This window comes from Natator depressus, chromosome 3 (genome assembly GCF_965152275.1).
Source record: "Natator depressus isolate rNatDep1 chromosome 3, rNatDep2.hap1, whole genome shotgun sequence".
In the NCBI taxonomy this organism is placed as follows: Eukaryota; Metazoa; Chordata; order Testudines; family Cheloniidae; genus Natator; species Natator depressus.
Window position 1 is genome coordinate 150,044,162 of NC_134236.1, and position 27,674 is coordinate 150,071,835.

Below are 27,674 nucleotides of genomic sequence, written 5' to 3' on the forward strand. Positions count from 1 at the left end.
CCACGTGCGCCGCTGCTCGCTGGCCGGCGGGGGGGGGCGAGGCGCCCCCAGGGGCTCGCGCGGGGACCGGCTTCCGCGTGTCCTGCGCAGCCGGCTGCGGCCTCCCTCCCCGGCCGGGGCGCGGCAGCCGCCGGAAGGGAGTTTATGGGGAAGCTGGGCGGCCCCTATCCGGATCGGGGACCTCGGCCCCGGCTGCCGGCTCCAGGCGGCCCCCCCGCGGGCGCGCGCGCCTCTGGGGAGCAGCCCCAGGGGGAGGCCCCGGGCTGGGAAGATCCAGGTAGTGGCCTTCACCGCCTGCGCCTGCTCATTTCCTCTTGAATTAAGTCGGAAACCCTTGTGGGCCCCACACTGCGGGCTGCAGTAGGGGCGGAGGCTGGGAGTCCCAGGGAGCCTCTGTCCCCGCCCAGAAGTCAGCAGGAAGGCTAGGAGGTAGCAGAGGTGGCGCTGTGCTGCAAAGCAGCTTGCCACCGGCATGGGACACGAATGACAAATGGCTGGGGGGCGTCCAGCTCCGAGCACCTAGCCCCAACGGTCTGTTTAGGCCAAGCATATTGCACAGCCCCATCGTGGTGGGTGTATTTACCCCTGACCAACACCTCAGGGTTCTGTGCTTTGTTTACCCCTCAGCAGCACCTAAATACTTTATCACACTAACGAAGGGCCTAACTCTCCATCACCCTCCTCATTTACACTCCGGCACTCTCAGAATGAGTGTAAAATGCTCCCATTCTAGCCTGGTGGTGGTTTTATTCCTGCTTTTCCCTTGGCCCACATGATATTGAATTTAAATAGTAATCTTGTTTTAGGAGGACCAGAACTGGAACATCATGGCAGCTGAGAGTCAGGAGTGAGGGGTATCGGCAGAATTGGGAGTAGGGAGGCCCAGGCTGGGATAGCAGGAAGCGGGGGGCTGCAGGCCAGGGGTGAGGGGCACTGGCAGAGCTGGGGAGAGCCCAGGGCCGGAATAGCAGAGGCTATTCTACAAACTGTTGAATTAAGCAGAGAGTGTCAGAAAATCATTGTTCACCAATGAGAAAAAGTTAATCCTGTCAAGTCCAAACACTGGCTCCAGAACCAAAAGTATGTTTAAAATAAAATTAACACACAAGCTAACTGCAGATGCTTGTGGGATTTCTGAGGCTTTGACAGGTGCTCCTGTTTTACAAACTAACCCTCAACTGTTGGTCTTTCTGTAATCCGCTCCTACTGAGTGAAGCTAGGGGCTTGCCTATGTTAGCAAACTTGTCCCAGGGCTCCACTGAAACTCCGTTTTTATACCAATTTAACTAGGGGTACGTCTACACTTTGAACTGGGGGTGTAATTTCCAGCCCAGGGGACCGTACGTGCGCTAGCTTTGATGAAGCTAGCAGCCTAAAAACAGAACTGCTGTTATGGCATGGGCAGTGGGGTGGGTTAGCCCCCTGAGTTAAGTACCAAGAGTCCTGGACAGGATTGTACTTGGGGCAGCTACCCTGTCCCACCCTCTGTGCCACCGGGGCTGTGCTTCTATTGTTAGAGCATTAGACTGGTCAAAGCTATCACACGAACGTCTATCTGAGCTGACACCTCCAGAAGAAAATCAAGTGTAGTTAAATTGCTGTCAGGTTTCAGAGTGGTCGCCGTGTTAGTCTGTGTCAGTAAAAACAACGAGGAGTCCTTGTGGCACCAAGGAGACTAACACATTTATTTGGGCATGCTCCGGGGTCACGTAACTAGTTTAATAATTATTGCTGTAACCCTCTAGTATTAAACCATTATAAAAATGAATACCGTTGTGAAGATACTATTTATTCCAATATAAATGATTTACTGGTATAAAGATCTTTCTGCTGATTTAGTTAAATTAGTGTAAAAATAGAGAGTAGATCAGCCCACAGGTCAACTAAAAATGATTTAGTCACTACAATAGAAACCCCTAATGTAGATGCATTTAAACCAGTTTTGTTTGACATGGCAAATTACCAGATTATAGTGAACCAGGGCTCAGCTATCCTTGAAACGCTACAGCGGGGTTCTCCCATCAGTATGGAAAACCCACGTCCCCAAGAGGCGGTAGCTAGGGTGATGGAAGAATTCTGGCCCTGTCTACACTGGGGGTTAGGTTGGCTTAACTAAGTCGCTCAGGGAGATGGATTTTTCACCCTCCTAAGCAACATACCTGGGGCAACCTAACGTTTTAGTGTAGACCAGGCCCCAGTTTGAGCATGAATTACAGTGGTTTAAATGCATCTACATGAGAGATTTGCCCTGGTGTAGCTACATTGATGTAGTTACTTATATCGGTGCAAAAGCCCATGCGTAGATGGTCCCCAAGGCAGCGTCTAGAAACTGAGGTGCTGAGAGCAATAGGCATTTCCCAGGGCTTCCCCCATTTGAAATCTGCCCCCCACCTCGCGCCAGCCCCTGCTGGATAATTGAACTGCTTCTCACCAGGGGAGCAAGAAGATAATACCCACCTGCTTTCCACACATAACTGTGAGCTTGCACACCTGACCATAAGGCCCTTCAGTGAAGCAGCCAAGGGCATTTGCACCCCAAGAAGGCTTGTTATGCTGCTTCTACTGTCATAACTGTGTCCACACTAGCAGGGTTGCACTGATTTAACTCTGTTGGTTTCTAAGCCAATACGATTACCGCAAGGCAAAAACTGTGCAGAGGCCTATGTACTACCCCTCAACACAAGCAGGGAGTGTACCAGCTCCCACCCCAAAACATGATGGGGCAATTTGATCCGTGGTGTAACTCTGTGCCTTTCTCTAGCCCATGGAACTCATCACGTAGTGAAACTTGTCCTGAGAGCTGCAAAGGGCAGGGGAGGGAGAGAACATGGGACATTCTTCTAGTGGGGTCCATCCAAGCTCTTTTGGGACAAGTGCTCCAGGATTTCACAGGTGCCAGGTGGGAGTCCATGGAGCAAGCTCAGTAGGCGCCTCCAAAGCTTCATAGATTTTAAGGCCAGAAAGGACCACTGTGGTCATCTCCTCTGACCTCCTTTGTAACACAGGCATTAGAACCTCACCTACTGATCCCTCCAGCAAGTCCCTCACTTCTGGTTGAGCTAGAATATACCTTCTAGACAGACAGACAGTCTGCCTGTAAAAACTGCAGGTGATGGAGAATCCTCCACATTTCTAGGTAAGTTTTTTCCTCCCAATGGTTAATTACCCTCACTGTTCAAAATTTGTACCTCATTGCTAGTCTGAATTTGACTTCATTGAGCTTCAGCTCCAACCACTGGATCTTGTTATGACTTTTCCTGCGAGATTCAAGAGGCAGCTACTATCAGGAATCTCTTCCCCATGTAGGTACTTGAATGTAGACCGTGAGCAAGTTCTCTCACTTTCAGGCATGCTTTCAAGACCTTGAATCATTCTTGTCGCTTTCTGCTGAACACTTTCCAATTTCTAAACATCCTTCTCCATTTACAATTACTCTTTGCAATCCGTTAGTTAATCATTTTTTAATCCATTTAATATGGGTCACTTTGGTTTTTGACAAGTACTGGGGTGACAGTGCTACATTTTTTTAATCAAAATGTCATGTGGGACTGAGGCCTTGTCTACACACCGGTCATTCAGTTTACCCTTCTTAAATGTTGGCAGTCAACTTTTTTCTAGTCTTCTTGAAAATTACAGGTCAGGGAGGTTGGGACCATGGGCGGAAGCAGAAGAGGGGACGCAGCGGTATGAGAAGAGATGGTGGAAGCCAGGGAAACACAGGGGATGGTACTTGGAGTGGAGTTGCTGATGTGTTAAGGGGTTCCTAGGGTTTTGAGTTACAAGGGAATTGGCCCCCAAGAACCGAGGGGAGCAGGGGGGGTGGGGTGCCAGGAAGAATCCCTTGAGAGATTTGAGGCATTAGGGGGATAGGGCACAGGAATTCCTGGATAGTGGGGTGAGTGGGAAATTGGGGTGTCAGAAGTTGGACTACCAGGCAGACTTACAAGTACTGGGGTGACAGGGTAGGGGATATAAGGAGCTTCCCGGGTATTGGGGTGAGAGGGGGAATCGGGGCATATGTGTCTGGCGGGAAAAGAGCTGCTGCAGGGAGACAAAATACCAGAACCCACAGCAATCCCCGGTCTTGCAGAGCCAGCCCGGCCCTTTTAAGGCGGAGGGAGACGGGGGCCGGGCCGGGCTCAGCCCCTATATAGGGCGGGCGGAGGCGGCCCCGGTTTCTCTCTCTCCCGGCCGCGCCGCAGTCCCCGCACCAGGGTCCGAGCCCGCTTCTGCCCGATCTCCCGCCACACATCGCGGTAAGGGCGGCCGGGGGCCTGGCCTAGCCCGGCGCGGGCGGGCCGGCCGGCGGGGCTCGGCCCCGGGCGGGGCGGGGGGCGCCGCGCCCCGGGCGGGGGGCGCCGGGGTGGGAGCGGGGGGCGCACGTGGCTCCGCTGGGCGCTGCCATGTTGAGCGGGGCCCCTCGGGGCGGGGGCCCGGTGGGTTCGGCTGCGGGAGCGCTCGGCCCCCGCCTCTAGGGCTGGAGGCCCCGCCGGGCCTGGCTGGGCCGTGGACGCGGCCTGGCCCCGCCGGCCTGGGGTGGGGAGCGGGGCCCTGGTCGCCCAGCAGGCGGCGGCTCCGCCTCTCCCGTGCCGCCCCGGCGGGTGCCCAGCCCGCGCCGGGGAGCAGGCCCGCGGGAGGCGGGCGGGGTGGGGGGCGCCAGACTTGTGCTCTGAGCCCGGGGCTTGTTTTGCAGATGCCTGAAGGAGTGCAGCATGGGGAGGAGGAAGTGGAGACCTTCGCCTTCCAGGCAGAGATCGCCCAGCTCATGTCCCTGATCATCAACACCTTCTACTCCAACAAGGAGATCTTCCTGCGGGAGATCATCTCCAACGCCTCCGATGTGAGCCTGCGGGGCGGGGCTCTGCAGTGCTGCCGCTGGGTACAGCGGGCACTGCCCGCCCCTGTTACTAGGGCAACCATTGATTTTCCCCTACCTGCTGATGCCCTTAAAGGAGCCTGGCTAGTGATGAAAGTGCCTTGTAAGGTGCCTCGGCCCTGTCCTAGAGGATCCATCCCTAAGGGGGGGTCTGTCTCCCTGCCTTTGTCCTAAGATGGCCAATGAGGGGGCTGGTTAATGCCAGATGGGCTGGTGGTCACCTGCCCTTAGGAAAGGGTTGGAGAGCCTCAAATAATCTACCTCTTCTCCCCTCGCACCCTCTCGCTGGAGTAGTAATTCAGTATGCCCGTAGGTCCTGGCATGAGCAGAACGCGGTGGTGCAGCCCTGCCGGCAGTGGCCCCTATCCCCTAGTTTCATTTCTGCTGTTCAAGGAGCTGGCATGGAGTTGGCATTTGGTGTCTCCTGTTTGTTTCCAGGCATTCTCTGTTCTGTGCATGTGGTGGGTGAATGAGCCTGTCTCTCTGCCCTGCATGCTGCTCTGATGGGGTAGCCGTGGTGCCTCTCTCAAGAAGGGCCTCTTGTTTTGCCCTCTGGAGGGGTTTGAGTGAAGCCAGAGCTTTTGTGGCAGATCTGTGTCTTGGTGATGCTATCTCGAGAGACCATGGGCCTTCCTACCCAGAGCAGGGAGAGTACAGGATCCATGGAGTAGGTGAATGGTGGGTGTGCCTTGCTAATGGTCTCTGTCTTCCCCCAGGCCCTGGACAAGATCCGTTATGAGAGCCTGACAGATCCCTCAAAGCTGGACAGTGGCAAGGAGCTAAAAATTGACATCATCCCTAACCCCCGGGACCGCACCCTTACCTTGGTGGACACAGGTATCGGCATGACAAAGGCCGACCTCATCAACAACCTGGGCACCATTGCCAAATCTGGTACCAAAGCCTTCATGGAAGCCCTGCAGGTGAGTGGCCTTCAGCCTCGGCTCTAGAGCGCTTGGACCCCTTGTGGGCCTGCCAGCTACTGGGCTCATGTCCTTTGTAGAGCCTTGCAACTTCAACACTCAGTACTTGGCTAAGAGATGACCCTTTTCTGGGCCTGTGTCCTCCCAGGGAGCAGCCCGCAGTGCTTTTGGCTTGTCCATGTGTTCCCCTGGTCCCTCCTGCACAGAGAGGAGGTGACTGTGCCCTGCCCTATCCCTGTCTGTATTTGTGGCTTTATCTCTGTGTGTTGGCCCAGTTCCCTGCTATTGGGACACACCTGGTTGCGTCTCAGACATTACCTGTCTCTGGTGTCTTGCTTTTCTCACCCATTCTCCTTCCCCTTGCAGGCGGGTGCTGATATCTCCATGATTGGGCAGTTTGGCGTGGGCTTCTACTCTGCCTACCTGGTGGCTGAGAAGGTCGTGGTCATTTCCAAGCACAATGATGATGAGCAGTATGCCTGGGAGTCATCAGCTGGGGGCTCCTTCACTGTCAAAGCCGATCATGGTGCGGACTGTGGTAATGGGGTCTGCAGGGAATTAGCCACTTTCCTCCTCTCTGTATGCCAAGGGGTCCCAGAGAGAGGGATCTGTGTGAAGTTAGTCACCCCCCTCCCACCCTGTCTGCCATGGGGCCCCCAAAGGGGTTTGAGGTGGCTGGTGACAAGATGGTATGGCTGGATAAGGTGTTGTAGTCTGTAGCTGCCACCTGGTGGGGAAGCTTGAATCAGTGGGGGAGAGGGTCCAGGCTCATGGGGTCATGTGTGAAGCCTAAGTGACCAGTCAGCTTGGGTTAGGTCCCAGGTCTAATCTGTGGAGAAAGCTGGGGGAGAAAGCGCCCCTCACTGCTAACCAAATCCATGGTCTAAGCCTGGTGCAAGGCCAGTGGTAGCTGTGGATCTTCCCTCCCTGCTTATGGATGGGGTGTCTGATCTTGGTTCCTATTAGAAACACTGTGATGATCCTCCCTTTAGTTTAGCTGTGGGCAGCACCTGGCATTGACACAAGATCTGCAGAGTGAGCTCTATCTAGTACCTGTAGCCAGTAATGCCACTGTCTCTCTCCGATGTCATAGGTGAGCCCATTGGGCGTGGCACCAAGGTGATCCTGTACTTGAAGGAGGATCAGACAGAGTACCTTGAGGAGCGGCGGGTCAAGGAGGTGGTGAAGAAGCACTCCCAGTTCATCGGCTATCCCATCACCCTTTATGTACGTATGTGAGAGATGATGGGACCCATGGGAAGGCCAGATGGAGCATGGGGGGAAGCCCAAGCTGAGAATGGGGAGAGGATGGTACATTCCACCTTGAGTCTTCCCAAGCTGCACACAGGTGTGCGTGTAAGAGACCGTGATGGGCTTTACCAGGGTCTGGAGGCAAGGGCTGTGCATTCATCCTGCTGCTGCAGGAGTTGGCCAGCAGAATGGTACAAGGGTAGGAATTAGTTCACTGCTGCTAGGGGGTGGGGAATCACCGAAAGGGTGTATCGCATCCCTAAATCTGTGCTGGCACCTTGGGCCATTGCCTAAACTGCCAGGCGAGGGACTGAGGTTGGACCCCAGCACTCTGTCTTCACCTACATTGTCCTCTATTGCAAGAGCAATGGGGGGTCTCACCAGCTGGTAGTAGCCATAGATTCTTTATCCTCTTTGTTGGCCCAGCCACTGGAAAGCAAATGTGAGAAATTTGAACCAGTGCTTTACCTGCAGCGCATCACTGCAATGTTTAGCCTTTGCATGGAACCCACCAGACTGAAACTTCCATCTCTCTTGGGGCAACTGTCTGTCGCTGCCCTTTCTCTCTTGTGCATAGGAGGCCCTGAGTAAGGTAGGTGCCTTGGCCATGACCCTCTTTTGCTCCTCTCCCTACAGCTGGAGAAGGAGCGGGAAAAGGAAATCAGTGACGATGAGGCAGAGGAAGAGAAGGGGGAGAAGGAGGATGAGGACACAGCCCCCAAGGATGAGGAGAAGCCCAAGATCGAGGACGTGGGCTCAGATGAGGAGGAAGAAGAGGGTGGTAAGGGCAAGAAGAAGAAGACCAAGAAGATCAAGGAGAAATACATCGACCAGGAGGAGCTGAACAAGACCAAGCCCATCTGGACCCGCAATCCTGATGACATCACCCAGGAAGAGTATGGAGAGTTCTACAAGAGCCTCACCAATGACTGGGAGGACCACCTGGCTGTCAAGGTGAGTGTAGAGGCCGGGCTGGGCACACTGGTAGAGGCCAAGGTTCTCTTTACCTCAAAGCAAGATGGATTAGTGCACAGGTCCACATTTCTTCATCACAGGGGTGGGCTCTAGTATAGGAAGCTGGGGGCCCCAAAATGCTCCTTTAGACCCAGTGAGAAGTGACTGAACTGCAGCTGGTTCCCCTCTCGGGGAAGCAAATAGCTGGGCTGAGCCCGTTTGACTTGTCATTGCTGTTCCTGGGCATGGAGCCTCCCACGTGGGTGTGGTGCAGGTTTGCTGGCCCTTTGATCAGGGTGACCCTCACTCCCAATCCGCTGCTTCATCCCTGTGTGCAGGGTTCTCCTGAGGCCCTGGCTGCCACTCTCTGGCATGAGCAAATGGGGATAGGAGCTGCTGCTTTGGGGGCCTTAGATCCTGCCCAGCATTTGCTGGAGGCGGAGATGTTGGCACAGTGGGGAAGAAGGGGAGTGCAGAGTCAGGGTGCTGGGAGACTTGCTGTCCCACCTGTCTGTCTGATGCATTGTGCAGTTTGCTCTAAGGTAGCCATTCAGTCCCCCTACCCAAGGCCCTTTGGGTGCTCCTGCAGCCGGGCCAAAGGGAAGGGCTCTCCCCAGGGGAGGGTTAGAGGAATGAAGTCCTGGGAGCTCTGTTCATCTGACCCCCCATGTCTCCCAACCTGCAGCATTTCTCTGTGGAGGGGCAGCTGGAGTTCCGAGCTCTGCTCTTCATCCCGCGTCGTGCCCCCTTTGACCTCTTTGAGAACAAGAAGAAGAAGAACAACATTAAGCTGTATGTGAGGCGTGTCTTCATTATGGACAGCTGTGACGAGCTCATCCCAGAGTACCTGAGTAAGAGCCCTCTGTGTAGCACCCCACTCTAAACAGCTCCCCGGCTTCTAGTATCCTCCCAGCTATGTTAGTTGCTTCCTCCCCATTGCACCGCCCCAGTACATCATTCAGCCTTGCGGCACTGCTGGGAGAGATGCAGAGGTTCAGGTCTCCTGACACAGCCTGGAGCTTGGGCTTCCTGCTTGGCACTTCTGTTCTCGTGCATGGGGGATGGGTGTATGGAGTTCTTAGCCTGACTGTTCTAATCCCCCTCCCTGGTCCTTGGCTTCTTTCCTCCCCTCAGATTTCATCCGGGGTGTGGTGGACTCTGAGGACCTGCCTTTGAACATCTCCCGGGAGATGCTGCAGCAGAGCAAGATCCTCAAGGTTATCCGCAAGAACATTGTCAAGAAGTGCCTGGAGCTCTTCTCGGAGCTGACAGAGGACAAGGAAAGCTACAAGAAATTCTATGAAGCCTTCTCCAAGAACCTCAAGGTGAGAGCCAGCCAGCCCAGCACCTGGGGGCAAAGGGGACGCTGCTCTGCCTCAACATGCTCCACAGGCAGGCACTTGAGGATCCAGAACTAGTCTGTGATCTGTTCCAAGATGGTGACTTCTCTGGGTTGGGCTCAAGGCTCAAACCTGCTCTTCCTGGCAGGGCTCTGGAGCGGAGGGGCCAAACAATCTGTCGTCTTAGCAACCAAGAAGGGCGGGTGTGCCCCAGGGTGCTTGAATGGAAATGCCTGCCTAACTGCATCTGCCCCCAACCTCAGCCCTTGGGTGTGGGTGGGGTATTTGCAGGGAGGGGCTAGATTTCCTAGCTCTTGAGGGCAGGAGAGTGTTAGTGAGCCACTTCCTGGAGCCTGCATATAAATCACCTCCTCTGCCCCCAGCTCGGGATCCACGAGGACTCAACCAACCGGAAGCGCCTGTCGGAGCTGCTGCGCTACCACACGTCGCAGTCTGGTGACGAGGTAGCCTCCCTCTCTGAGTACGTGTCCCGCATGAAGGAGACTCAGAAAAGCATCTACTACATCACAGGTGAGGGCTGCTGGCCGGGGGGGCCAAACCTCCCTCCTCCCCCATCACCCAGGCATGTTTCCTGACTCCGCCCCCCAGGCAGAGACTGTCCCTCAGAATGGGGATCTCCTCAGCCTGCTAGATTTGGTGTAGCTAATGCAACACCAAGAGGGTTAGATTCCTGTGCAGGCCCCTCCTGTCACTCCAGAATGGACTCTTCTGCTGAGTTACTGCCTGGCTCCTCTGGTCGCTGGTGTGACATGGGGAGTTCCCCCGGCAGGTGGGCTTGTATGGAAAGGGGGAGCCTCCTCCCCAGAAACTTTACTTCCTAGAGAGAGGCTCTTGTTAATCAGGTGCTTTGGGATCATTGGCTGGGAGGTGGGTATGCAAGTTGTGTGGTCTCATTTCTCTAAGGGAATGGCCAGGCCCTATCCCTGGTACTGTGGGGCCAGTAGACCCTTGTAATAGGTCTTCAACATCAGCCTTGCAGGGGCCATGTCTCAGCCGAAGTCTAGCCGGTCCCTGCCAAGGGACTGCCAGAGACCCCAGAGCGTAGCCAGCTCCGAGCCCTGGTGACCTCTTGTTTCCCCCAGCACAGGTGAGAGCAAGGAGCAGGTGGCTAACTCCGCCTTTGTGGAGCGTGTGCGGAAGCGTGGCTTTGAGGTGGTGTACATGACGGAGCCCATTGACGAATACTGCGTGCAACAGCTCAAGGAGTTTGATGGCAAGAGCCTGGTGTCAGTCACCAAGGAGGGGCTGGAGCTGCCCGAGGATGAGGATGAGAAGAAGAAGATGGAGGAAAGCAAAGCGAAGTTTGAGAACCTCTGCAAGCTCATGAAGGAGATCCTGGATAAGAAGGTTGAGAAGGTAACTGGGGGTGGGGTGAGGATCCCAGCCCAGGGCCAAGTCCTGGCTCAGTGGAGAAGGAGAGTGGGGCCCCACTGAATGCAGACAAGGATTGGACCCTGGCTCAGTGCATGGCCTCTGGCCTCCCTTGTCTCCAGCAGAGGATCAGCTGAAGGAGACTGCAGGTCCCAGCATGCACTGCAGCATCTTGCTCTAAGCTTCTGGGCTGCAGGTGAGGGGCACTGACCCAAAACTTTGATTGTAGGGGTAGTGCTTTGGGAATGTGTACTGGGTACCAAGGGGTTGGCTGAACTGCTGGAGCTGTTCCAGGCTGTGTTCCTGAAGCTGGCTTACAGATCCCTATTTGCTTCGGGGCTGTCTGTCCTCGGGATGTGGTGGTGATGATGTGGCCAAGCCAGAGGGAAGATGCTGTGCTGTGGAGAGCATCTGTGCCCTTCCCTGCAGCCAGGTCTCCACTGCCTGTGGCTCCTAGGCCATTTGTGGGTGTCTCCGGCTGAGCATGACGTAAGGGCTGGAGTCCCTGCATCTGCTGTGACCAGACCCAGTCAGAGGCCCTAGACCCTGCTGTTTTTTCTCTGGCCTGTTAACCCTGGGGTGCCTCTGCAGGTGACCATCTCGAATCGGCTGGTCTCATCGCCGTGCTGCATCGTCACCAGCACCTATGGCTGGACGGCCAACATGGAGCGTATCATGAAGGCCCAAGCGCTGCGGGACAACTCCACAATGGGCTACATGATGGCCAAGAAGCACCTGGAGATCAACCCTGACCACCCCATCGTGGAGACCCTGCGCCAGAAGGCCGAGGCTGATAAGAACGACAAAGCTGTCAAGGACCTGGTGGTGCTGCTCTTTGAGACAGCCCTGCTCTCCTCTGGCTTCTCCCTGGAAGATCCCCAGACCCACTCCAACCGCATCTACAGGATGATCAAGCTCGGCTTGGGTAAGTGCCCCAGGTGACTGGGAACCACAAAGATTTGGCATTTGATGGTAGACACTGGAGAAGGAGCTTTTTCCAGCTCTTCAATGTCTGGGATCCAGAGACCTGTTCATGGTGGCTTATCCTGAAAGCTAGAAGTCAGGGGCATGTTAGCCAGTTGAGCTTGTCTTTGGCTTCAGCACAGAGCAGGCCTCCTTGGTGGTAATAACTCTTATCCTGCTCCAAGGACACTCATGCTGGCCACTAGAAGGAGCTCTGACCCCTCAGTCCTGGCTTATCCTTTCCTCAGTTTATGGAAGGAGTGGTCCCAAGGCAAGCTTTCCTGACCTGGCTCACACAGGAAGTGCAGTGGAGGCAACAGCCAGCGGGAGGCACTGTTTTCTGGCATGAAGCATATCCTAGTTTTAAGTCATGACAGGAGAGTGTAAAATGTGCAAGCTAGAGTGGCATGCAACCTAATCATGGTAGGGCCTGTGCATTAGCCAGCGTGTGGAAGGCCAGTGGGAGGTGTTGGCAGCATGTGAGTGGAAAACTGGTTTGAAAATGGGCTTTTTTTTCAAGTGGAAAACTGACTCTTCAGCAAGAAATTGAAAACCCAAAACGTTCCATGGTAACTTCTGATTCAGCAATGCTGCCACCAGGGCCTCTTGGAGTTTGTAGTTTGTATGTCATGCCTCCATTTGTCTCTGTGGGACTCTCTACATCTCCCACAATGCACCACTCTCCCATTAGCTGCTGTGGTGCATCATGGGGAATGTAATCCCTTGGCGAGTTTGGCCCATGGAGGAGAATGGGAGCAGGAGGCACCGCGGCAGCATCTCTGAACTGAAAGGTGGTTTTCAGGCTGTGGCTTATTGACAGGCAGTGTGCATTTTCCAGGGAAAGCAGACATGCTTTGGCATGCACAAAGAGCATTGATGGAAAGCTGGTTTTCTGCTGCAACTCGATGGGCTGGAAATGTTTTGCCCAGTCCTCCAGGAGAGGGCCCTGGCCTAGCTGCACTCTTGGCTTACTGCCCTTTTGCTGAAAAGTAGGGGCCTGTTCCTCCACTCAGACCATGTTGCTCTTGTGGCTGCCCATCCTCTCTGGAGGTCCCCTTGCTCTGCAGTGCTGTGTGTGATCCTGGGGGTGGCCCTCAAAGTAACCAGCCTGCACATCTTCCTCCCTCCCCAGGTATCGATGAGGATGAGGTGATTGCAGAGGAGCCCAGCGTTGCTGTCCCTGACGAGATCCCCCCACTAGAGGGAGAGGAAGATGCATCCCGCATGGAGGAGGTGGACTAAAGGGGGCCATTCCCTCTCCAATCTTAGCTCCCTGCATCATCTCTGCTTGGAAGGGGCAGGGCCTGGCCTCTACAACTGCTACTGACTCCTCGGCTCCCCTAGTGTTGTGTTTCCCCACTTGTTTCCCCCTGTCAGTAGGGGGTAGGGTTGCAGGGTCCCAGCCCTGTCTGGTCCATCTGTCTTTCTGCTTGTGTTGAACCAGCTGCTTGGGGTGGCAGGTTGTGCTGATGGGTTCTGATTTTCCCCCATGGGGGGGGTCTTGTGCTGCTCCTGGGCACCAAGCACCCACCCTGCCCCAGCTGGGGTGAGCACTGAGCTTGAGGGTCCCTGCCCCTTCCCCCCCAAGCACAGCAGGGAGCCCAATACCCAACCCCCTGGCTGCTGCCTGCATCCTAGGGTAGGATGTTGTATTTTGTCGGCCGTTTGGTTTTTTGTTCTACTGAAATTAAAGTATCAAATAGAGAATGCGGTTTACACAGAGCGGCTGCCTTGTCTGTGCCAGCTCTACACAGTGTGGGGAGACTGGGCCCCAGTATTTCCAACTGGGGTGGTGCCCAGGAGAGGTCTGGGTTGTGCTGGCAGGTGGGGGGGGGAGTCTGGGGCCATTGCAGCACCAGTTGTGGAGAGCAGTACTCTGTGGAGGCTGAGTGCTGCATTCAAAATGCTGCTGTGCTCGGCTCTGCTCTCTCTCGGAGAACTGCTCAGACCAGTTGCAGTCCCAAGCGCTTGTAGCCCTTGCCCTTGGGGTCAGTTTAATGAAAGGCCCTGGAGCAGGAGCTGAGGCTGGAGCTTGTGATGCTATTGCACCTGCTTGGCACATGTGTATCTGGCTGCTAGGGTAGCACTTGCTAAACTTCAGGCTGTGTACCAAGTGCTGGGAACTGGGTGTGTCTCTTCAAAGGGAAGGCAGGGTTTGAGGCTGCAGCTCCTAGCCACTTGCTCTGTTGCTTACCCTCCCGCTCCCACGTGGAAGGCACCTACCTCACTTTGACAGTGGCTTCCTGAGGAGCTGGGTTAGCTCACCTCTGCCTTTTTCAGCAGGGGGCAGCTGCACATGTGCAAATGCTGTGGAAGGCTAAGGCAGAGTCAAGGCCAGTAGGAGTCCTGCCTCTGCTGCGATTTGTGTAAATCTTGTCTCAACAACAGAACTAATCTACACTGCCCCAAAGTCTCTGGGCAGCAACCTGTGTCCTCAGCCTGCTCTCCCCAGGAGCTTTCTTAAGATCCCATTCCAGTTTGCACAACCAGGAATGTCCTTAGAGCTAGAATTCAGGGGCTTTCTTCCTGGGCTGACCTGGATCCTCCAAGGTGGCGGTTGAGTATCTACTGGTTAAGCTAGCAGCTGCTTTCCTTGCCTGGGCAGTCTAAAATCTACACAGTGGAAGAGTTGCTTCTGTGTTCTCCTGGGCTACCTTCTCAGCTCTGATGATCTTAGTCCTGGAACATGTGTGGAGGAAGTGCCAGCTCTGACTTGACTTGCTGCTGTCAGCAGGAGGCCTAATGGAGCCAGTGTGGGATGAGTTCACCCTTCCCCCTAGGCCATGTGGCAGGCTGGAGAGCTGCTCCTGGGTCGGGAGTGTCCCTGTGCTTCTCTCCAAGGGGGTGGAAGAGGTGTAGGACTCAACCTTGCCACTAAGTGGCACCCTGTTCCTGTCACAGCCAAGGCCCAGTGCTGGAGCCAGCACACTCCTGGGTGAAGTAGTTCCTGTCGGTTGTCTTCTGGGGGTTCTCTCCCTGTAAACCCTGTTGCTTGCTCGGCTGCCGCTTCCTCCTTGTGGGGCAGGCTGAGAGCTGGGACCCACAGCTTGGGGGAGGGTGCTAGTAGCTGCTGGATCTTTCTTACGCTCTGGCCCTCAGGGCTGCTGGTGGTCAGAGGGCAGCTGTGATGGGCTAACGGATCTAAGGTTTGCCTGGTGTGCTGAGTGGGGTGGAGTCTGGGGAAGAGTCCAGCCCTACCCTCAACAGGAGGGGTAGGAGTTTTAGCAGTAGGGGACTGGGAGTAAAAGCCGGGCTAGGGGCTGGTGGTTACCTACCCTCCACTTTCTGTGGTGGTTTGCTCTCTATATCCTACCATCTAGCAGGCCCTACATCCTGCAGCTCCAGCACCTGCCTCTGCTCAGCAGGAGCCTCCCACCATTTGCTTCTGGGCTGTAGGTATAGTAGGGCTATAGGCACCTGTCTTCCGCTTGCTCCCTCTAGTGTGGAAGTGGGGGAGCAGTGACTAGCTCACAGGTGGAAGAACTCTATCAGGTCTAGAAGCTATATGGAGTTTGGGTACATGGCTGGGGTTGGCCACAGCTGCCTGCAGGTTTCTGAGGGCTTAGCGGGAGCTTTACAAGGTTTTGTCAGAGGAAGAGGTAGCACCACCAGCCACCTCCATGGTCCTCAGTGCCCAGTACACTTATACCTACCCCAGCTGCAGCCCCCAGCAACTCTGTCCACAAGGCTTGGCAAGGGGGCACCTGAGCCAAGTGCTTAGTTGGTTACTTGCCAGAAGCCACAGCCTGTGCGATACTTGCACAAAATGGAGCAAGCTCCATCTTCAACACAAAGGAGCAGAGCCTACAGCTCCCAGCATGCAACAGGGCCTGTGCCCTAGAGTATAGCCCTGGGGCTGGTGGGCTGCATTGCATGCTGGGAGTTGTAGTCCTCCACTTTTATAGTGGCGCACACTCAGACGTTCAGGGAGCTTTTGCTGAACAGCAGTCCTGGCCCAACAGTTGTTTGGGGGGGGCGGGCCCATGTTCTTCAAACACAAAATATTTTCACATGCAAAAAAAGGATCCATTCCAAAAACAAATGTCACTTCCCTCTCAACAAAACATCAACTTGTAATCCCCTCCCCCCCTTTTTCCAGGGGCAAAGTGGAGGGAGTGAAAAGGGTGAGTCAAAGTGGGCAAACTGGGGGAAAATCACCCCTGTGCCTAATTCCTCCCTTCTTCTACAATACCTCTTGTCAGTGACTCACCAACCCAGCTTGCCACTGCCCTGCAGTTTCCCCATGCCTAGGAAGGGGCACTGAGCTGGGGACAGGGATTGGTAGCCTAAAGCCACACTAAAGTGGCCCCCACCGAGAGGTGTCATGTCTAAAGTGGCTGCTCTCGCCCAGGCAGGCAACATGCTCTAGTTTGCATGACTGCACTATGGCAGAGATGGCTGAGAGGGAGAAGGCAGTTGTACCTTAAGGAACAGGGGCATTCTCACACTGGATTCCTGTCTCTGACAATGGGCAGTGCTAGATGCTTCAGTGGAAAAGGTAAAGAAACCAGAAAGGACAACATGCCCACAGGCAGTGGCTGGCATATGCTCTGAAGCAGGGGGGGTTATAACCTTTCTATTTTTAACCACCAGTCTGAATGGGGCAGTTCTTGTTATCCATACAAATGCCTGCTGCTTTTCTGAATTCTGCTATGCTCTTTGCCACTGCAGAATATTGTGGCAGTGAGTTCCCCAGTTACTACCTGAGTGTCTCCTTTTATCCGGTTTGAATTTGGCACCTTTCAGTGTCATATTGGTATTTTGACAAAGGCTGAAGAGCAATGCCCAACCTACCTTCTATAGACCACTCATGTCCTCGCTTTTCATCTCTCCAATAAAAGAGCCCTGTGTTTTTCAGTCTCTCCTGCCGTGGAAGTCTCGCCCAGTCTCTGAGTATTCTTGTCACCCAGCTCTGACCGCCAGCCTCTCTGGCTGCTTAATCCTTTCTGAGAGCAGGCAACCACAAGTGAACACAGTCATCTGAGCACTTTATGGAACAGTGTTAGCCTAGCAGAGAGGCTCTTCCCTGGCTCTTCTTCAAACAGCTTCCCATTCTGCTGGCTCCTGACTAACTGCTCCCCACATCTTCCTCCTCTAGGGTGGAGGGTCTGAAGCTGGGGTTTGGCACAGAACACAGCTCCATGAAGGCTTTACTCCCTTACAGACTGTTACAACAATAGAGACTCTGGGTGGCAGGCGCTCAGCAGGGCTTCGAGTGGCCCCTACCCAGCTGTGGAAGGCAGAGCTAGAAGAGGCCAGGGCTGACCAGAGCATACTGCCCAAGAACAAGACATTCATGCAGCCAGACTCAGGGCACAGAGAGCTAACAGCTGCCCTCCCATCCCACAGAATCCCTGCACCAGCCACACAAACAGGGACAGTGAGCAGTGGCTCAGGTTGGAACACAGTGCAAGCCCAAAGCCCCGAACCCAGCTCTGCCTACAACGGAGGGAGGATGGCCCTATGGGTAAGGCCCTAGACTAGTCTAGGTTCAGTACCAAGGTCCACCCCACCATTCGTGGGTGACCTGAGGCGATGCCCTGGGGCTAATAATGCTACCCGGCCTCCCCAGGGGGAGGTGGTGAGACAGTCTGTGCCCGCCTCTCAGCCACAACAGCATCCAAGTCCCCAGCCAGAGTGCGCCCGGGAGTGGTGCCCTCCCCCCTGTGCGTTCAGACCCCAACATTCCACCCCGGGACACCGTTTGCAGCAGCTTTTTAATTTAATAAAATAAAAAGAGACCAAGTTGCATTTTAAAAGTACCCAAACCATTCCCCTAGCAGATGGGGGCCCGGTCTGTTTAGAGACAAAACAGTTACTGCGTCAAATCCGGGTTCCCGAGGTGTAGCCAGGGCAAGTGGCTCCCTGCACCCAGGATTGAGAGCAGCCCCGTGCAGGGAAAAGGAACCTGGCTGGGCTTTGTCCTGTCTCTGGGACCGCTGCATATCATATAGCCCTCGCCAGGCTGCTGAGTGGGCTGGTGCTGGCACCTCCTGCTTGCAGGAAAAGGAGAAACAAGGAGGGATATTTCAGGAAGGGGATCTTTGTGCTTTTCTAAATGGTAGGAGCCAATTCCAAATTCCCAAAGCCAGAGAGCAGAAAGCGCCCTCAAGGGATCCTGGGCGTTCTAGTTCAAACTCATGACAAGAGTAAACGTAAACGAGAAAGGAAAAGCAGCACAAAATGCAAACAGAAGGGAGCCTGCGTGCATCACAGCGTAAGGGCCGGGCCAGGAAACAGAAACGGAGAAGGCTCCCAGCGGGGACAGCGTAGTGCACTGACCTGCCACAAATCCAGACTGTTATACAGCAGCTCTTTTACCAGCCCTGGAATGGGATGTGGCTAGGGAGGCTCCACGCTCCTGCCCCATTCCCTACAGCGCCTCCTGTTGGAAAGGCTGGGATTGACGTAGCTGGGAGCTCCCCCCGCGTCCAGCCAGCACTCCTGCCTCACTCCCTACACCACCTGCTGCTGGGGCAGGCTGAGACTGGAGCTTCCCTCCCAATCATACATATTTGTAAAGAAAAATGATAGTGTTTTCTTGCCTGGTATCGGCTCTGTAATGAGGAAAGAAATGGGGAGTGAAGCTGGAGACAAGAAAGTGCCAGGGAATAAAGCTCCCTTGTTCATAAATAATCTTAAAGAGAAGCCCCAAGTACCAGATGGAGCTAGGGCAGGAGTTAACCCCCCTGCACTCCTGGGAACTAGACCTGCCCCTGCTCCCTTCCTGGGGCCATCTCAGGGAATTGAAATACTCAGACCTATTAAGGCAACAGGAGAAAGGTGCGCTGGAGGCCCGGAAAGCACCTCGCTTCCTCCAAGCCCACTCCAGCTCCTTGTCCAGGAAAAGCAGTTGGCAAAGGGAGTCATTGTTTCTCCCCCACTCCTCAGTAGGTTCATGAAGAGAAGAGAAATAAAGCAAGTGCCCTGCAGTGGGAGAGGAGGGCACAGTCTGTACCATGGCCCCTAAACCTTCTGCACTGGGACCTCGCTGGTGGGCAGCTTCTTGCTACGCTTCTTCATGCGGCTGCGGGCATAGACACGCAGGAAGAGAGCCATAAAGACCACGGCCACGCCCAGCCCACCCACCACGGTGATGGCGTGCCCGTAGATGAGGCAGGAGAGCAGAATGGCAAAAGCTTGGCGCAGCGTCATGATGATGGTGAAGACGGCCGCCCCGAACTGATTGATGGTGTAGAAGATGAAGAGCTGGCCAAAGGCGGAGCAGATGGACAGCAGCACGGCGTGGACCGCGAACTCGGAGTGGCGGGCCATGAAGCGGGCTGATTCCAGCAGGGCGCCCTGCTCCAGCAGCGAGCCCATCGTGAAGAGGCAGGAGAAGATGTTCACCCCAAACATCATCTGCACCGGGGACATCTTGTAGGTGAAGAGGGCGTCCTGCCAGTTGGAGGTGAAGCTGTCGAAGACTATGTAGCCAGCCAGGAGGACCACACCTGAGAAGGTGGTGACGGTGGAGAGGTGCTTGTCGGGGGCGCTGGAGAGCAGGAACATGCTGACCCCCACCGAGATAAGCACCGCCGTTAGGTACTCCCAGTACTCGTAGCTCTTGCGCGACACCAGCTTGCCCATCAGCATGACTGGGATCACCTTGGAGGCCTTGGCCAGCACCTGGGTAGGGAAGCTGATGTACTTGAGTGCCTCGTATTGGCACCAGCTGCTGAGGATATTGGAGAGTGAGGCAAAAGAATACTTGTACATGGGGGCACCGTGGCGCGGCTGCTTGGTCAGGGCACAATACAGGCCTGCTACGGTGAAGGCCAGGATCCGGTTCATGAAGACCAGGAACTGGGAGTCTTTGAACTTCTCGCCAGGATTGGTCTCAGTGGCCCCATACGTCCGGGTCATGACACGCTCCTGGAGGACACCCCACGTCAGGTAGGAAGCCTGCAAGGCACAAAGAGCAGAGGGTGAGTGAGGAGTAGGGATGGCAGCCTGCAGCCACCACATGCAGGGAGGAACAGGCCTGTCTGAGCATCTCTCCATTTGCACCCAGCAGGGACCAGGCCCCCCCACTGCATACCCAATGCACCCAGCAAGGAGATGGTGCCTGCCGCCACCATCATGTCAGCAGTGAACCAGCCTGCCCAGCTACTTCATCCTCACTCCCACTGCCCCCACCAGAGAGCCAGGGGAGAAGTCAGCCTGGCTCCTGCCCAGCTCTGTGCAGAGGGATCAATGGGCAGCATTTCATTACGCACAGATCTGGAGAGCACTCTCCACCCAAGGGCAGCTCCCCCTACAGTTAAGGCTATAAATACCCAATGAAAAACCTGTTCTGGCTCTGGAGTGCACAGCCACAAACTCAAACAACCCAGGAAGTGACAAAGCAAGCATCCCAGCTGTCGCATTAACTCTGCCCTTGTACACTTTATGGGATACACTTCACAAGATAAACAGTTCTGTATTAAGCTGCCCGTTTAACCAGAAAAACAGGAATAGACAACATGGCCAAGACGTGCCCAAGATCCTGATGCCAGTGGAACCTTCACGCTGCAGTTCCTGCTCTTTAACTCTGCAGCCTCGGTGGTGTATTAACACAGGTTTTTGCATTTACCTTCCTAGGTCATTTCTTAAATAAAAACCAATTCTTATTGCAAACCCAGCAGAGGAAACTGCCCTCCATGACAGCTATCATCTGTCCATCGATGTACTTACATGGCCCTGCTGCCACAGTATCGGAGCTCCTCACAGACATAATGGAGTTATTCTCCTACCTCCCACTGTACCGCTAGGAAACTGACATACAGAGAGATAAAGTGACTTGCCCTAAATCACACAGCGAGTCTGTGACAGAACCAGGAACTGAACGTTGATCTCCTGAGTCCCCATCCAGTGCCTTCACCTCAAGGCAGTTCCTCCTCTCATTGTTCAGGCGGCATTTCGGACATTTTTCCCGTAGCTGTGACTCAAAGAAGCAGGATCACAGTTTCCTATTCACCTCAGCTGAACTCAAACACCAGAGAGATTTTTTTCAGTTTCCTAATAAAATCTACCTGTGGGCAGAACCTGAGCTTAGGACATTCCAGCCCCAGAGGTGAGAACACGGGTTAAACTGTGTAGTGCTCTGATGCATGAAGCACAGTGCTGGGGGCCAAACAGCATTCAAAAACCACTTCTAAATGGCAGCAGCTCACCCATCCAGGTATGCGGAGAGCAGATAGACAATAACTTCCAACCCACCCGACACTGGCTGAATGGTTCTCCAAGACACCCAAAGGGCCACACTGGCAACCAGGCTGGATCACACAAAAAAGGAGTGCCCCACAGAGACTCCGTGTCCCAGCATGCAATGCTGCCAGGCAAAACTCCATGAGAACACTGGATGCTGGGACTCAGTCTCTTGAGGCCACCAACTGGCAACCTGTGCCAGGTCATAGCTCCATCTCCGCCCCACGGCAGGATGGCCATGAACACGTCGGGGCTCTACCTGGAGGCCAGCAGCACAGAAGAGCAGCTTGAGGACCTGCTGGGCCGTTGAGGACTCCATGGTCTCATTCCGGGCTGCCAGGGAGACATCATCTGGGTGTGTGGACTTGGCCTCACTGCCAAAGACGCATGACTTGATGATGGGGAAGCAAATGCCACGGCCTGGAAGGTTGAGAGAACCAGGGAGGTCACGTTAACTCAGGAGGAAGACTTTCTTCCCTCCCACCCCCCTCTGCCAGTGCTAACCCACCCACCAACCTGTCTGGGCAGTGGCAAGGTAGAGCCTGGGGCCTTCTGTGGGCTGTATCTATAAAGCACCTTCAATTGGCTTGCTCACACACTCCCAATCCTCCTTTGCCAACAGGGCCCTTCCCAGCTGAGAACAGACAGTAGGCAGGTGCCCAGAGCCAAGAGCTCACCCATTTGCAGATCTGAGGGGCTCTGCATATTACCCACAGTGCTCTATGTTGGTTGCCTCTAACAGATTCCAGAATATCTAACAGGAAACAGCCACAGTTGAGATAAAGCCATGCAGATGAGCTAGATGAGTTTAGCCATCTCCGGGTAGCCCTTAGCTGGCACTGAAGCAGCGAGAGAGCTCTGCAAGGGGCTCAGGCCTGGAACAACAGAGAGGTAGAGGAGCTGGGGTTTGGAACTGAGGTGCATTGGCGGAGGTCTGAGGCGAGCCCAGGGGGACAGAGGTTGGAATTGAGGTGCATTGGCCCCCTCTTACCTGTCTCCAGGTAATTTTTTCTCTTGAAGTACTGGATGAGCAGAAACCCCGGTACCATGATGCTCGCATAGCCCGCAGCATTGAGGAAGAAACGGAAGAGCCAGAAGTCCCCCCACGAGTCCTGTAGGGCAGCTGATGCGAAGTCACTGGCAGCCATGGTGGGGACAGCAGTCAGCACGACAGCCAGGCACAATCTGCCAAGAGATGGCAATCTGGGCGGGGAGCTGCAGGGGGGGCCACTGGCCCAGCCAAAAACACCAGGGATGTGCCACAGCACATGCGGCCTGTGGCAGATTTCCCCACCCCCCACAGCTCAGGAGCCATTCAGCACACCAACGAACACAGAGATCAGCACTTTCCTATGGCTTTGCGAGGATTCCTACCACCTTCCAAGTCACCACGTCAGCAGCAAGCTGGGAGTGCAAGATCCCCTTCCCCTGCTTTGGGAGTTACCCATGTGCACCTTCAACACGGGACACTGTGATCAAAGTTCACCCCAAATGGAACATTGGTGTAAGTCACCAGGGAACACGGGAAACTTCTCAGTTTAAATGTGTCCTGGCTAAATTCCATTCAGCCTCCCCAGTTTCAGCTGGGCACAAGAGTCTTCCTCCCTTCTCATCCGGTGTTGCTGTGAGACTGCCAAACAGTTGTTGCGTCCACCACCAGGGCGACGTTTTGGGGCAGGTGAAGCAATTCCAGTGTGCAGGGCGCTTGGAGGTCAAGGGCACAAGAGAAAGGAATGTTGTTTGCTCAGGTTTTAGGAGCCAGGGTGTTTGCACCTCTGAACATTCAGGCTCTCGGAGTGTCTGGGATGGTGCTAGTGACATGGCTTTAGACACACACTAGCTCCAAATACTTTTCCTCTTTGGGGCTCTCACTGGCAGGTGTTTCATCTTCAGCCAATCTTTTATTGGGGGGGAGAGGGGGAAGCCAGGAAATGGAAGCAGCAGCTCCTGTTTCAGCACCTTCCTGTAAAGCAAACAACAGCTGTGGCTCAGGGGAGGGCCCAGCTGGGAGTTCCCCTCACACATCCTGCTGCAGCAGGTGGAGGTCGGACTGGGGGGGGAAGAACTTCTGGGGCTCTCAGGGGAAAAGGGGAGAGTGGTGACCGGACACACATAGCTTAGAATGTGCAAGGCCATTCACTAGAGCTGAAATCACCAAGGCTCATCCTCAACGCCAGAGAGAGCGTCTGGGCATCTGAGCTCAGGAACTTTCCCATAGGCATCTGGGGTGGGGATTTTAACACCACCCTCCTTGGGAGTATCCAGCATTCACACAACACTGGCTTAGCCACTAATCTGCCACCATTAACACAGTAGGGGTCCACACGGACCGACTGGGGTTCTCCCCCCAACAGGATAGGCCCAGTATTGCCCTCACCTCTAACTAATATCCTGGGACAGCATTACATTACAAGAACAGGAACAAGGCCTGCATGGAAGGTGGGGATCTGGGTCAGCGGATGCTGGGGTCGCTGCATCCCCAAAACGATGACTTTCTATATACACATCTGCCCATGGCAATTAGACTGGGTCAGAGCCGCCTACTAAGTGAGATCAGGGCACTGGAGGGTCAGGACTCCTGGGTTCTATTCCTGGCAATTGCTGACTCAATCTATGGCCTTGGGCAAGTCCCTTCCCCGGCTCACGCCTCAGTTTCCCTGGTTGTAAAACAGGGATGATGATAGTCTCTTCCCTCAGGGGCTGCAAGCCTGAATTAATGTCTCAACTGCTGCAAGGTCCTCTCATGGAAGGGGCCAGAGAAGGGTAAAGTGTTCATTATAACAGAAGTGCATTGACGGGTCCCCTAGGGAGCCTCCTTAGAGGACACTGCAGTATCAGGGCTATGGGGATCATGGATATAAATTTAACCCTTAGCAGCCTAGAGGAAAGACAGGAAAGAAAGTTGCCTTTGACATCCCACCACCTACAACCCCTCCCTTCCCTCTAGGAGAAAGACCTGTGTGGCATTTCCCTTCCCCAAACAGCCTTGGGAAAAACAATGAGGAGTCCTTGTGGCACCTTAGAGACTTAACAAATTTATTTGGGCTAGAACCCACTTCCCAAACTCTAAGGACCTTGTCAAGATAGACACCACAATTTGCACAGAAAATTCCCTTCCTCATGTGACTAACAACACAGAAACTCTCAACCCAGAGAGAAGTTCAAACCACTGCTCCTCTCTGGGGCTGTCTGGTTCACATGCATTAGCACAAGCTGCAACAGCTGGGTGCTGACAGCAGGGGGACAGTTCGATAACCCTGGTTTCCTTAAGGAAGAGGGCCCTGAGAACATTTCTGTGCAGGCTGGGTTCTCGCTAGTGACACTGAGGGCATCACTGACTTAGCACCATCCCACAGAAATCCCACCTCTGCTCCCCTCATTAGCATCTCCTGCAGCAAGGGACACACACACACACGGGGTTCTTGTAATTTAACCCCTGGGCCCAACCGTAGACATGGGGTGAAAGTACATACACACCCCCACCTGATTTGTCTGAACTGTCCTCATTCAAAATTAAATCCTCATTGATCACAGTGGCCCTGGTACCGTGGGCACTGGAGCGGGGCCAACAGGAGAAGTGCCCCCTGCTTCATTGAGGTCAGATTTAAACTAGATTGAACTGCGGGATTGGGGTCAGGGCTAGCAGACATGGTGTGCCCCTCCCACCCGATACCTGGACCAGCAGCTGTGCTGAGGACAGCAGGAGGGGTCAGCTGGGGCGAGAGCTAAGGTCAGCCTCCACCACTGGTAATCCCTAGGACTGGGGAGATTTCAGAGAGGGCGAGTGATAAATGGTTTGGTTGTTGGGTGGTGTCTGCTGATGCCTTCCTGGCCCCATCCAGGCCCCCGTGGGAGGAATAACAGCTCTGGTATTCCAGGCCCACAGCCAAGGGGAGGGTGCAGCCGGACAATGGCTCGCTCTATCCCTGCAGCTAGCAGGCCCCACCAAACAATTCCACACACCAGGTCCCTCCCCTCTCCAACAGGGTGGCTAGTGTTACAGGTAGCACCACACAGCCGCAGCTTGGCAGCACTCACCAGGCATGAAAGGAGCTTTCATAGGCTCAGGCCCACAGAGCAGCCAGGAAATTGGGCGGATAAACTCAGCTACTGTTCCCCTTCCCAGAGACGGGGCAGCTTTCTGACGCACAATCCCAGAGCCAGGGCGGGACAGAGCCCCTGACCCTCCCCTCCCGATGGAGTTTCTAACTTAGCCTTTCAGGCACCTCAGTACTTGGGCCCTGGACTAGGAGTGCAGAGTAAAACCCACCTAACCTAGCTCAGCTCTAAGACCACAGGGACGGGGAGAGAGGAACCCTTAGAACATAACAAATCCCCTTGCCCCATGGGCTCCTCACACAGCTCTGCTGCTCCTCGGTCACAACCTGCAGCCCCCACCCTGCTGTTCCAGCCCTGGGTTCCCCCCACCCCCAGCTCAGCCAATGCCCCATAATCCTGACCCACAGTCTCCTACTATCCCCATGCTGGGCTCCTCACATGCAGCTCCACCCATGCTCCTCACTCCTGACCACCCCATGCCTGACATAGCTGCTGGTGCCTATTTAGAGAGGCCAAACCAGATGTGAGTGCTATTTGCAGTGACTTTTCTTCAATTCCTTGTGGAGTGGGAGATCACATGACCGGTTACCTTCATCCGCCCAGTGGGAGTTCCCATCCCACTCAACAGACGAGCCATAGCCCCTGGATTCCTACAGCTGACTGGCCTTGGCAGTGCCTGATCTGCCAGCAGCATGGAGCCTGGAGTGAGGGGGCGCATGGGCTGCAACAAGTCTCTCCCTCAGCAGCCTTCAGGGCCATGGTGAGCTTGGCAGACCTTATCTAGCTCCCTGTGCAGAGTATTACCAGCACGACACTCTTGCGGTGGTGGAACAGAGGGTGTCAACATCACTCAGTCAACAAGGGAATGGCCTGGCTCCAGGAGACCTTGGGCTTCTCTGGCCTGTGAGGGGGCACTCTGATCTGGGGGGACCATTTCTTGCTTCAAAGGTTTTAAGTGGGTTTTAGGCTTCCCCCCTAGAACTAACAGGTGGTGCCAAGTTACCAGCATTCTGCCTTTTCTGATTTGTCTGGTAGGGCCAGATTTTCCAAGAGAGCTCAGTGCTCTATAGAAAATCAGGCCATGAGCATCAAGGTGGGAACGGAGTGCTACAGAAAATATGCTCCTGACTCTGGTGCCTCAGTGGGAGCTGAGCACTTGACAATCTGGCCCCGAATGAGCATGCTGAGCTCTTTTGAAAAGAGCTGCCCCTCTGCAGTGATCAGGCCTGGGACAGTCCTAGCCAGGCCATGGGGACTCTAGGGAACACCTTAGGAGAAGGGAAAAGCTTGGAAACTAAGGGCTGTGACTGGCGGCTGAGCCCAGGGAAATCTAGTTCCAGCCAGTCCTGATCTAGGTGTCACATACCACCAAAGGAGCCATTCTCAGGGAGATCCCCTGAATTACTCCTTCCTCCAGCAGAGGGGTTCTCAACCTTTTCCTTTCTGAGGCCCCCCCAACATGCTATACAAACTCCATATCCCACCTGTGCCACAGCAACTGGTTTTCTGCATATAAAAGCCAAGACCAGCATTAGGGGGTGGCAAGCAGGGTGACTGCCCAGGGCCCCGTGCCACCGGGGACACCGTGAAGCTAAGCTGCTCAGGCTTTGGCTTTAGCCCCGGGTGGTAGGGCTTGGGGCCCTGGGCTTTGGCTTTCTGTCGTGGGTCCTAGTGAGTCTAAGACCGGCCCTGCTTGGCAGACTCCCTGAAACCAGCTGGTGGCCTCCCAAGGGGGCCCAGGCCCCTCACTGAGAATCACTGCTCCAGCATATTAGAGACATTGGTCAATTTGCCCAGTGAGACCCAGACCCCGCAGACACCGAGCACCCCTAGAAAGCATGGAACCTACCCCCCACGCGCGCACACACACAGGCAACTTCCAGGGAAAAACCTCTTCACTGGCTCAATCCCACCAGCCTCTGGGGGCTCTACCCCAAAGCCAGAGCCCTCCTTAGGGACTGCTGCTAATAAAGGCCTCGTCCTGGACACACATGGCCACAAGGACCCTGCAGGCCAGAGGCAGATGCCCTGCGCTGTTCCCACCACGCCACAAAGGGAGATGTCACCACAAGCAAGGCATGGCTGCCCACTTCCCCAATTCAGGCTTGGGCCAAGACGTGGCTCAGGGAAAGGGCCCGCAGGGGCTAATCTAGTCGCCGGTTACTCTCGACAAGTGCCAGCCCTGCCTCGGGCAGCTGCCCAACCACCCACCTGTGGCCGGGGCTGGAAGCAGCGCTCGGGGCCCGTTCCCGCCCCAGGGGCTGCCGTACGGGGACACGCTGGGAGGGTGACAGCCAGGCGGAGCGCCCCGCTCCAGCACGGACTCGGGTCTGCCCAGCCCCCTGGAGCCGCCCAGCCCTGCAGCAGGGGCCAGCCCGGGCCCAGATCGGGACCTCACCGGGGAGCCTGCCCCCGACCCCGGGCTGAGCCCCGCTGCAGGAGGCGGCTGCCCCACAGCCCTCCCCAAACCGGCTCCGCTCCGTGGCCAGTGGGGCTCCAGCCGGGGCCGGCCGCTCCCCACACAGGGGCCCCCAGAGCCGCTGCCCCCCGCCCCGGCGGGGCCCGGGCGCGGAGCCGGCGCTGCGGCCGGCGGGATCCAAGCTCCCCCCGGAGCCCCCGCCCCCACCTGCGGCCCAGGCTGCCGGCCGGGCCGGTGCGCGCGGCTCCGCGGCCGCCCCGCGCGCCCATGAGCTCCCCGCGGCGGCTGCGTCCGGTCCGGCGTGCGGC

At 55.4% G+C, this 27,674-nt stretch overlaps 2 protein-coding genes across 5 annotated transcripts; one reads left to right on the forward strand and one right to left on the reverse strand.

Moving 5' to 3' along the window:
• The first annotated feature begins 4,108 nt into the window (after positions 1 to 4,108).
• Positions 4,109 to 14,311, forward strand: HSP90AB1 (heat shock protein 90 alpha family class B member 1). Its single transcript, XM_074949092.1, has 12 exons — positions 4,109 to 4,256; positions 4,694 to 4,840; positions 5,593 to 5,799; positions 6,166 to 6,325; positions 6,893 to 7,026; positions 7,687 to 8,004; positions 8,690 to 8,855; positions 9,139 to 9,329; positions 9,728 to 9,875; positions 10,453 to 10,721; positions 11,328 to 11,661; positions 12,832 to 14,311. Exons 2-12 carry the CDS (start codon positions 4,694 to 4,696, stop codon positions 12,939 to 12,941), a joined length of 2,184 nt encoding a protein of 727 aa, XP_074805193.1. The 5' UTR covers positions 4,109 to 4,256; the 3' UTR covers positions 12,942 to 14,311.
• Positions 14,312 to 17,403: 3,092 nt separating this feature from the next.
• Positions 17,404 to 27,635, reverse strand: SLC35B2 (solute carrier family 35 member B2). Of its 4 annotated transcripts, XM_074949080.1 has the most exons (4): positions 27,574 to 27,635; positions 21,880 to 22,073; positions 21,148 to 21,308; positions 17,404 to 19,604 (listed from the first exon to the last, which is right to left on the reverse strand). In XM_074949080.1, exons 1-4 carry the CDS (start codon positions 27,633 to 27,635, stop codon positions 18,666 to 18,668), a joined length of 1,356 nt encoding a protein of 451 aa, XP_074805181.1. In that variant the 3' UTR covers positions 17,404 to 18,665. The 4 variants fall into 4 exon arrangements, with proteins under 4 accessions (XP_074805181.1, XP_074805184.1, XP_074805182.1 ...); XM_074949081.1 differs by lacking the exons at positions 21,880 to 22,073; positions 27,574 to 27,635 and adding an exon at positions 21,566 to 21,695 and having other exon boundaries at positions 17,406 to 19,604; XM_074949082.1 differs by lacking the exons at positions 21,880 to 22,073; positions 27,574 to 27,635 and adding an exon at positions 21,603 to 21,622 and having other exon boundaries at positions 17,406 to 19,604.
• Between the last annotated feature and the right edge of the window lie 39 nt (positions 27,636 to 27,674).